The sequence below is a fragment of the Musa acuminata genome, chromosome BXJ2-11 (assembly GCF_036884655.1).
Source record: "Musa acuminata AAA Group cultivar baxijiao chromosome BXJ2-11, Cavendish_Baxijiao_AAA, whole genome shotgun sequence".
NCBI classification, from domain to species: domain Eukaryota; kingdom Viridiplantae; phylum Streptophyta; class Magnoliopsida; order Zingiberales; family Musaceae; genus Musa; species Musa acuminata.
The window spans coordinates 9,178,974-9,190,176 of record NC_088348.1 but is presented as its reverse complement, the minus strand read 5'-3'; the positions used below and the strand labels follow the sequence as shown (position 1 = coordinate 9,190,176).

The following is an 11,203-nucleotide window of genomic DNA, read 5'->3' as shown; positions in this document are numbered from 1 at the left end:
TGATTTACAATTGCAGCTCATGATAGTGTGCCTTTTGAACTCATTGGATTTCTTGACATTTATATTTCTTTTTGCAATATTTCCTAAATATTGACTTCTTCCAACAGTTCAATTTGCTTGTTGAGGAACAAGAAAGTTTTTACTTTTGAGCTGCAACTATCAGCATTCATTTCTTGCAAACAAGAAAATGAAGGAATAAAGGCATTTTTATTGGAGCTATAGTTTGAGTGAACAACTGAACCTTAGTGGTCTGATATATTTCCTTGGTCCTTGGAAATGTTCCATTATTACTACTTGTTTGGTTATCCATCAATTTGTACCTTTATTTCGTTTTCTTTGTCACTCGTGGTCCTCAACCTTATCACTTTTGTTATAGGAACTGCACAGGTATCCATTTATTATTATAATTTTTTTTCATGTTTATTTTGTTTCTCTGCAAATATGCTAAAATTTCTTCCTTGAGTATGTTTATTTTGTTTATTTTGTTTCTCTGCAAATATGCTAAATTCTTCCTTGAGTATGTTGATTTTGACTCTTCATATTTTAGATGCAAATTGGAGATTCTGGGAGGAGTTAGTTCAGAAAAATGATGCAAAATGGTATGAACAAAGTACTGATGGATTGACAGCATGCTGCATATGATAGCTAATATCTGAAATGATTTTCTGCTTTAAAATACTATGAATTGATATTATATATACAAAAAAAAATGCAAGCTGTAAGATTTAAACTATTTGGTGTTGGTTACATTGTTTGATATTTATGTGAAAAGAAAAGCACTTGATGCAATGCCAATGATGTGCTAACCAAAAGACAATGATATGCAGCAGCTCCTCCAAAGATCAGCCATGTGCAGCAATTTGAATTTATCAAAAAACATTTCGAGGGCTTTGGCACGGACTCGTTCATATTGAGTTGGATGGTATGTAGGATATTACTTTTCCATGTATTAAAACTACTATGCATCTTGATCCTAATATGATGTTTCTAAGTTCTAACTTTTCTATAAAATAAAGGGAAATTTCGGCTGGCTTATTCTATAATTGAATACCAAGAGCATAAAGAAACTAAATGAAACATTCAATTTCCGCTTCTATGTATAAGTGTTGTGGACCATGATAAAGCTTATGGATTCTGAGTTTTGTTGTTGTAGTCTGTTATAAATGGAATCAGATTTGCTAAAATCCTTTCATATTATTGCAGTTGGAGTTTGTGCAGACATGTTTCTGTTTGTGGAAAAGATTTGGAGTAAAAATGACTTCTTCTTGTAATGAGAATAGTTTTTACCTGATAATCCACAACACTTGATTCTTTTCTTTTCAGAAAGTCACTTTTCTAGTGTTAGATATGTTACATGACAAAAATGCATCTGCTCTTCTAAATTCTAAATCAAACTTGAGTATGTTTCAGCATTCTTTTTTAAGCAATATATGGATCCATTACCAAGACAGACCACACTAATATGAGACCGGTATTTATCATGGTAAGCATATTGTTGGCTGTTATTCACAGTCCTAATTCCTGTCTTTCTTCAATATGGAAATTTAGTGTTTACAAATATATAATGAGTCGTTGAAACTGACTCAAAAAAAGTTGTTGATATAAGGTAACTGTAAACAAGAATACATGCATCTTGTAAATTTGAGTTCCTAAAGTTCAGTTAGGTTTAATTGATTTGTTCAGGCAATTTGGGACTATGATTAATAGCCTAATATGAGATCATTTTTATGTTATCTATGTAATTGTGGTTTCTCTTTTTTCCTTTTTGTTTTGTAATTGATGCCTGTGGGTTTTTTGTTATGATATTCTTGTTATTAATTGTTGAAGGTAAGATCAACTTTGCACGTAGAAATTTCGTAAGCTTAAACTGACACATGATCCTATATACTTTTTAGTTCTTGACATGATGTATCCTATTCAGTCTGATAGGGATGTATATGGTTCAGTTGGTCCAGTTTAGATCCAGTTTATCGATGAGAACAAACCAAATTGATTAGTTACGGTTTGGAAATTCCTGAAACCAAATAAAAAACCATTTCACTACCAGAAATCAAAATGACAAAACCATAATATTGCAGGAATTTAATGCTGGATCATCAGTCTTTTTTATCTTCTCCTTCTATGATCATAATTCGTAGTTTGATTGTCAAATACTGACAAACTTCCATTTAAAAACTGCAAAATAAGACTAAAATTCACAAGTTAATTTAAATTACTAAATTAGGTACCTCAAGTTAGTTGTCATTGTTGTCCACACACCATAATTAATTCAGAAGTATCATCATGATGTGACATCCTTGCTGCTGCTATTAGATTTACAGCTTCTCTGTTTGTGTTCCATCTTCTTACATTCATCATTTTGTTTGCAGCTTGGCATGTACATTTTTGTATGCATGCTTACTTTGGTTAATTTTTGCCACCTTTCCCAAAGCACATATGAAACCAAGATTTTGTACTTCAATTGTGCATACACAAATCTGACTTGCACAGTTGCACTATGGGAAATTCTCTTGAAATATTGACTTGAATCTGGTGATATCACAACTTCTGCTTGCTGTTCATACCAAATTGGACAATATTATCACTCACTTGGTCCATGAGGTTGCTGATAAACATTCTATCGATGAAGATAACTTGGTGGTTATACCATTGGACCATCTTTTCCGGCTTCAGGACCACGAATTGTCATCTTGATACACTACATTCTATATGAAAATGCCTTCAAGGTTGCATTTTTCTTCTGGATAGCAAATTCCACATATATATATATATAAATAAATAAATAAATAAATAAATATATATATATATATATATATATATATATTTATTTATTTATTTATATATATGCACACACACACGCATACACATATTATGGTTTGTGGTTTAAGTTAGTTCTGCATATATTGGCCTCTTTTTTTTTATCTCCAATATTATTTTCCAGAGTAATTGCCTTTATTGGTTCTGTAAAAGTCTGCTTTTTTTTGCTTTCTTGCATGTGGAATGGTTCCATATGTATATTGACATGGTTCTCAATATTGTGTAGCCAAACTTATTGACAGAATTGATCACTCATTTCAGAAAGTGCCCCATGTGGGCTTTCAGTTTAGTTTTGAGGGTATTTTCAGACTGAACAAATTAGTACAATTGTAGAACTTGAAACCAGACTAGATTGAACTGTAAAACAAATTGAACCAAAATTATTTGGTCATGTCTGGTTTTCAAACCCTACTATTATATGTATTCACAATATCACAAAATATCATAATTGCCATGCAAATATATGTTCATATGTATTCACGAAATGCATTAGATTCATAATTTTCTAGTATCTGATCGAACAAATATATGGTTCTGTTCAGTGCAGTTTGAGTGGTTTTTCAAAATTGCCATCCAAAACTGAACAAAATTAGTTTTACTAGCATTTGGTTTTTGAACTTTCTTAACCCAGACAAAAATCAGTTCTTTCTGCAAAATTGACAGAGAAACCAATACTCCTTTGTCAGGGAATTTGTATGTGTCGTAGTAAGAATATTAAGAAGCTTTCAGTTTGAATAAAGTCATTTGTGAACTGATGCTTTTGGTGATGCAGACGGCATGTCTCCCATTTCTGCATCATTCAGCAAGCAGGCTTCGTGTTGCCAGGTTAGTAATCAGGCAGACGGCAACCTATTGACAGCAACTGCACTTGTCTGATTAGTTCTAGTTGTTTTGCTGGTATTCACTGTCATCATACAGCTCCTCTCCATCTATAGCGCCCTGCCATTGTTACCCAGGTGAGCTTTAGTATCATGCACTCCTGCTCTGAATCCTCTTATGTAACTGGGTGTCTCTTCTGGAAGTCCAGATGGAGAGTTCATTCAACAACTCCATATACGAAGATAATGTGCAAGCCGGTCTTCTCGATTGGGCTACCCATGCAAAGAAGAACAAGATAGTGCAATCAGCAGACAGTGTGTCGATATTGCAAGAAACCGAGATAACATGGGGAGGGAGGAGAGCTGAGATCACTGAAACATAGCTTTTATATTATCTCTATGAATCCAACTTTACTGCATATGTCTGAGTTGATGTAGGTTTATGGGTGCCCTCAGTTTCTAATGCTGCGTGTCTTGAAGTGTTTGTTTCTGTGTAGTTTAGTAGTAAGTCTAATAGTAACGCAATCAAATGGCACAAATTGTGATGATAACTTTAACGGTGAATTGAGATCACAACTGAAATGACTTGCGGTTTGAGTCGGCTGCGTGGCCGTGCGTTCCAGTGAAAAAAAGAACGAAAAAGAATCTCACGAAAAATTTGCTATATCGGACATTACTGAGTCGCCCCCGATATCGTTCAGGGGTGATGTGTTCCCTTCTCTCGGGCCCACACGCTTGGTGTCCGAGTCACTGTGTTCCCTTCTCTGGGACCCACACGCTTGGTGTCACTGTCACCAGTGCCAGGGGTGACTCGGGCCACCTAAACATCAGGGCCTTGGAATTTTTATGTGCTCTCACGGCCCCATCTTTTGCTTTCTCTCTCTCTCTCACCTCTTTCTCTCTGTCGCTTGGGCTCGCACCGGACTTGCGCCGTGGGAGCGTTGAAAGGGGGCTCCTCTTCCTCTCTCTCCTCCCAGCGCGGCGCGGAGTCTCGTCGATTGCCCGGCTAATATGCTCGACAACGTGCAGGAGAGCGTCAAGCGCTTCGTACCCCCTGCCTCCAGGTTAGTCACGCCTGAATCCCCTATCCTTTGCGTGGTCTTGGCCCTCTCTTGCGTTGACGCGGTCCATTTGCGCCATCAAGCGCCACGCTCATCAGCTGTTTGTTCAATTGCGTCTCGTAGCTGCAGATTGTTTTATTATTTTTATTTTTTAACCGAAGCTCAACTTTTTGATCGGGTGCCTACTAATGTTGCAGGAATCGTTCAATCAATCGGCGCAGATCTGGAGGTATTCTCTCTTGTTTCATTTATGTCTGGTCAGATAAGTAGATTAGGGTTTGTTGATCATGGTCTAGGGTTCTTTCACTGGTCAAATTTAAGCATTTTTCAGATGTTCTGGGAAATTAGGACTTGGACACATTGTAGTCTTGTGGCTTCATTTACATGACTTGGTCGTTTTTTGTAGTATGACAATAGATTGATTCTTTAGATCATGGTTTCAAGGTTCCAAGTTGAGTAGAAATCTTCCTGATTTCATGAGTACATCTTGTCATTCACTTGTATGAAAAAAAGAACAAACTCTGCAATGTTTCTTGTATTTTATGTGCTAAATCTTAGAAGCTTGCTGTTAAAAGTACCTAGTACATTGTTTCTGAACACATGGGCTTCGTTTTGCTCATATGCAGAATATCTTAAAAGCATGAAATTTACTATTCAGATATATCACATTCAATTTTAACCCACATACTGATGCAGGTAATTTGCCTTCATGTCAGTGCATGAGCAACACGAATTGATGTCGGCATATGAGATGCTTGATCCAATATACTTTTTATCAGAAAAAAATGATGGTCATTTAGCATCTTAATTTATACATAAAGCATTATCAATCCATACTGTGATTGCTTGGTTCTCAAGGCTATAAATTATTTATATGCATCCACTCATGAGAAGACATACTGTAAGATATTTCTTTACTGAAATATCTCTGTGGATGCATAATTGGCTTTTATTTTATCCTTGCATATGATAAAGTGAACTATTCACATGGGACTGATGGCGAAAAGAGTCAAGCATCTTATCCAAGAAACTTTCCTGCTGTGGAAAATGGGGAGGTAGGCAGTAACAATGTTGCAAAGGAGAACACTCATCAGAAGTTGATACCTTTAGAGGGGTGTTCTACTAGTGAGGTTGTGAAATTTCTAACAGATCGTAAGTATGTGTATGCATATTTTATCTGATACATCTACGTCTAAGGCTTAACCTCTTGAAGTTGCTTTTTCTCTTTTTTAGTTTTCATTACAGAATATTTTGTACTCCAAGGATTAGCATATTAATTTTATTGGTCATACCTGTATCATTAGCTTGTGGCCATGTGAAGTTGCTAGTTTGATGTGCATTGATATTTCTATTGGTTGCCTAATCCAAATATTAGGGTTGTAATAAAAACTGCAGTGCGATAGTTATATAGCTTGCCTTGATTGGTAATGCTGAGTCCAATCTCCAATTTCTTGAAGATATATAAACTACTCTCTAAAATTTTTTCATGGCTATTACCATGAGTTCTGCTAAGGTTTTGATTTTCAAATGCCATCCAGGTTCCTCTTCTTTTAAGTGCTTGCAAAGTTGTCTCATGGTAGTTGATGTCTGTTGTCTTTTAGATGTTTGCATCACTGCTGGTACATGATTCCTTGCTGTTCTATATAATGTTTCTTGGATGTAGCACAAGACATGGTTTCAAATACTGACCATACTGCTTAAAACATACCAATGTGATGGTGTACTGATTGTACTTGTCTGTATCAACATATGAACATCATTTTTAGATTCTGGTACTTGAATGGTGCTTCGAAGGTCTAACTTCTAAAAATACTTCATCATAAAAATGTTCTCGCTTTTGGACATTATTTTACGACCGAGTTTGCTGGTCTGCTGCCTTTTGTCTGCAAGTTGTTACTAACTTTTCGACTGTATTTCTTTTTCACGTGTGTTTATACTAGTCTAGCAAAGCCATCTTTGTTTTTTGCGATCATGCATGCATGATTCCCTTTATTTAAAATGATTCTTGCGTCATTTTCTACAGGAAATTTGCATGACCATCTCTACATATCTGAAGTTGATTGTTGGAACCTTTTTCTGAAGCATGTAAAGCATTTTTTAACAATATGTCATGCACAATATTTTTTGTGATGAGCCCTATAACATTTTTTTTCTTGAATGTCATGCAGAATTAATGTTCTTATGATAAATCATATGTGTCTATCTTTTATGATCAACTCCAAGTATATGGTGTCTCTTATAACACATTATTAGGAGGCTGAACACGTAAAGGGTAGGCTTGATTTTCTGGTAAGGTTGTTTTTTGTCATCTAGGTGATCAAGTTTGAGTCTTGAAAACAGTTTCTCTACTTGCAAAGGCAAGGTTGAGCACATTGACGGCCCTTGGACCATGCATTGGTAGGAGCCTTGTGTGCTGTTGATCACCTCTTTAGGAGGCAAAACAGGTAATGCATAGCCTTATGATATCAGGTGTGCAACTATTATCTCATTTTAGGTTACAATGGATCGTAAGAAGGCTAGGTTTTATGCTTTTATTTGCCTGGAAGTTCTTCTCAGTATTATACTCTTCCACTGGCCATATAATGTTTTTAACAATCACCTGAAAGGCTGATTACCCTTCTTTTCTCTGTCTGGAAACCCTTAATTCATAAGTATGGGAGTCCTTGCTCTTGCTTTTAAGAGGCCTGACTGAGATGTTTAATTAGTTGCAATATCCTTTTCAAGTCAGCAAGGAACTGCTGACCGAGTTGGCTATCAGTAATTCAAGAAGGTCTGATCTGCTGGAGAAGAGAAAATATAGTTGATTAGTTTGAGGTCAAATACATTTCTTGGCGACATGCTTATTCCCATAATTCCCTTTTATTTCTATCCCATGTTCTCGTTTTCATTCGCCTCTCAACTTCCACTACTTTTGTCTCAGGTAACATTGGTAAAAAGATAATTCGGGATGAATTTTCTTATTTTCAGTCTGGATCAGTCCAGCACTTATAGGTTAGAATTGTTTATCCTCTTGACATTAAGTCTGTCTCACAAGGCCACTTTTCTACAGGATTTTATCATCTCGGATGATTCAACTTGTTTATGATGCTTCTAATATTTTATGCTTTGCAACATTAACCATTATGAGCACCATTTTTCCTTATCACCAATTTGTGCTCTTCCAATTTTGCTAAATATGTGATTGTCCTCTTTATATAAAGTTCTTGCTTTGAATCTCACATCATTTTGATTTATCTTTTTATAACAATTGTATTATCAATTATAGAGTTTTGTTAAAAACAAGTCAGCATTATGCAACACCAACAAAAAGGAATCTCATTCATTTTTTTTGTTAGTGTATATGTGTGTTTGCATATGAATTGGCTGCAGTCAATCTCCCTTTTCTCTTTATGCAGGGTGGGCAGCTGCTGTTCATCAGTTGGACGACTCATCAGCTGATGTATCTGGTGAGCTATATGCATCTGCATTCTAGGATTATTTGAATATAGTTCGTCTTTACTTTGTTGAGTGATTTAGTTGTTCAGTCTGAGAATCACTTTAAAGAAGTATCCACCCACATATATTCCTACTTAAAAGTTAAAAAAGAAATAAGTTTCTTGTAATTGGCTTAGAATATTGTCTTTTTGTGGAATCACTTCACATTCTTCCATTTTGTCCTGTGCTATATTACTTAAATGACAGCACATGATGGATGATTTTACATATATGACTTAGACAAAGATTTTTGATATCTTCATATAGCTATTGTAGAATGTCAAATCTCTTAACTTTTTTAATGGTTGCTAGTATTAAAAATTTGAATAGTCTTCTTCTGGAAAAAATTCTATGCACATATTTATTGTCAAATTTTATTGCCTACTGGAGTCACACTTTGAACTGTGAATTTTATACAATACAAAAGGATTGAAAGTTAGTATCTGTGCATAATGTTTGGAGATTCTTTAATGCCAATCCTATTGTACTTTATTTGATAGTTAAGTTCTCTTTATTGGTGAATTGTTTTCCTTGACAAGAATCATGATGGTGAACCCCATTATGAACTGTTCTTTCACTTCTAAATTAGGCTTACCTCAGAGATAAATTACTATAGGCCACATCCTAGCCTTAATGTCAGATAGCAGATCCAGGGCACACCAGATATCAGACAACATATCCTTGCAAACCGGCCAGGATTTATTGTTCTCGGTATTGGTTTCCTTTTAGGAATCGGACACTTGGGCAGCAAGTCAGGTCTTGCAGTCTCTTTTGAGCTCTATCGCAGAGGCCAGTGCTTGTAGCAAAATATAAGATTCCAATGAGTAATAATATGACATTCTGAAAATGCCAAACTTGCTGGAAATTTTGTTTCTGGTTGAACTTTACTTACTAGTGAAATAGATAGGAAACCAAAATAGGGATCCTACAACTGGCTTTACAATGGGGTATTGGATTATTTCAGCCATTATCGAAAAATTAATTATGAGCTTGATGATCTTGTGACAAACAGTGCAAGATATATATCCTGCTGTGCTGGTGCAGGTTGGCCAAAGCAGCAGTAGGTCAATCCAGCATGGAATAAATCCATCCTATTGTTGTTTGGTTTGGCCTATGATTTTCTTAAAACTTCTGAGTAAAAGATAACTGAAATTCAAAAAGCAAAGGTTATGATTCCACCTCCACATGATTTTGAACCCAGAAACCCTACAGATGTGGAGGGTTTTATGTACTTGTTAAACTGTCCTTTTTGGGAAATTATACATGAGATGCAACGACTGCTTTATCTTCAGTTTTTGTTTAGCAGCGTTATCATTATGGATGTTGTTGAATAGTGTTGGTAAGCTGTTAATCAAACTTCAAATTTAGCTGTTGAGAAAATAAATTGATACATTTACATATATGATTACTTTTATTGATTGAGATATCATTTACTTAGTAAATTGATGTATATACACTTTGCTGGAAGTTGATTAAATATGCTAGACTGCTTCGATGTTCCGGACCCACCCCAATTATAATTGCAGACAGTTATCATTATTATTTGATGGTATTGGTTCTGTTAATTTGTCTTCATCTATTCCAGTAAAACCAGTCATGTACTCTGGAGCCAGTGGTTCGTCTTGGGTTCACTTCAAACTTCCCCATCAGGTGGGCACAGAGAGGATTTTTCTTTTGCTTTAACTTGTAATTCTTTCATGCACCTAAATCACTGTTCTGTGTTGTGTTTGCAGATGGACTTTTTGGGAGAATTACAAAGCAAAATTCACAAAGCCAACAGTAATCTGGGATCAAACACCACTGATGATAACTGATTTGTCGACAATCTTGTGATAATTTAATTACAGATTTTAGAGAAACTCCTTTTGAGATGATTGTGTCAGCATTGTAACCTGTAATATAGCATTTGTATCAAAATGCATACTAATACCGGTAGTGCCTAAATGCATACTGAGTGTACTGTGGCCAGCATCGAGATCTGCAGAGCAGGGGTGCCTTTTCAACTTAATGCTTTATCATGCATCTGCCTTTAGTTGGGTAGTACTTATGAACCAGAAATTATAGTTGCCTTGTGGTTGGATATGTGTTCTTGACGGAATTGTAATTATTAGGCTTCTTAATATGTCCTTACCCAAGATTTGGTGATCCATATATATGGTATATGCATTGAATTAGATGAGGATAGTCCATCCTGTTGAGATACAGGAAAGAAACCAAAGAAAGATTGGAGTGCAGAATTCAAGTCAGATGAGTAACATTGATGGTATGAACCAAGAAGGTTCAGCAGATGAGCTAAGAACTGGAGGTTGAATCTTCCGGTGCAACATAGAATTTCCAGGCGGTCAATACCATTTGATAAGATGTTCTTTTGTGAAATGCTTAAGAACAGTTGTGGTATAGCAATCATCTAATGGAATCAATGACTCTCATCTTAGATCCTCATGATCCTTCATTATATTCTATGATTGTTTAAATGCATATCTACATTATAATTGATGCTTTATGGTGTGTGCGCCCCGTCTCATTGGTTTTCTTTGTATTGTATGGTCATTTTGCAGCATTTACTGAATGGACATAATAATTTGCAGCATTTACGAAAGGTCATCCGGACGTTTCTTTAGCTCTTTCTCTGGATGCTCAAGAAGTGATGATAACTAGTATTCCTATTCGAGTATGGAGAAGATAACCAGTAGTATTCGAAGAGGTCAAGATTCACATCAGCAGCTTGCACGGTGGTGTATCCTGAGTCCTCATAGCTATGGCGTTGTGTTTTCCTCCTCTGGTGATGATTCATTACATAAGTGGGTTTTGCTAAATGGTGTGTTTGCCTTTACTCATGGTTTTTTCGTGAACTACAATCTCATTCAGAAACACAAAAGAGAAAGAAATGAACATTGTGTTTGTTCTATTGCCGGGTGGGTTGGCTCTGCTGATTACTCTTGTAACGCATTGCAACATTTTGTTTGCTAAGTTTACTTCTATCGCTTTGTACAATAATGCACTAATCTGCTGGATATAATATCTTAACAAAGA

At 35.8% G+C, this 11,203-nt stretch overlaps 1 protein-coding gene across 2 annotated transcripts; it reads left to right on the top strand.

Annotated features, from left to right (window-relative positions):
- Positions 1-4,490: 4,490 nt before the first annotated feature.
- Positions 4,491-10,252, top strand: LOC135627963 (uncharacterized). Of its 2 annotated transcripts, XM_065134444.1 has the most exons (6): positions 4,495-4,699; positions 4,894-4,925; positions 5,672-5,848; positions 8,092-8,142; positions 9,756-9,820; positions 9,904-10,252. In XM_065134444.1, the coding sequence occupies exons 1-6, from the start codon at positions 4,647-4,649 to the stop codon at positions 9,982-9,984; spliced, it is 459 nt and encodes a 152-aa protein (XP_064990516.1). In that variant the 5' UTR covers positions 4,495-4,646; the 3' UTR covers positions 9,985-10,252. The 2 variants fall into 2 exon arrangements, with proteins under 2 accessions (XP_064990517.1, XP_064990516.1); XM_065134445.1 differs by lacking the exon at positions 5,672-5,848 and having other exon boundaries at positions 4,491-4,699.
- The last annotated feature ends 951 nt before the right edge of the window (positions 10,253-11,203 follow it).

What these genes read in the sequence shown, in the direction of transcription:
- LOC135627963 (XM_065134444.1), top strand. Translation starts at nt 4,647, where the DNA reads ATGCTCGACAACGTGCAGGAGAGCGTCAAGCGCTTCGTACCCCCTGCC. An exon ending in TTCGTACCCCCTGCCTCCAG is followed by an intron (nt 4,700 to 4,893) that starts GTTAGTCACGCC and finishes CTAATGTTGCAG; the next exon opens with GAATCGTTCAATCAATCGGC. An exon ending in CAATCGGCGCAGATCTGGAG is followed by an intron (nt 4,926 to 5,671) that starts GTATTCTCTCTT and finishes CATATGATAAAG; the next exon opens with TGAACTATTCACATGGGACT.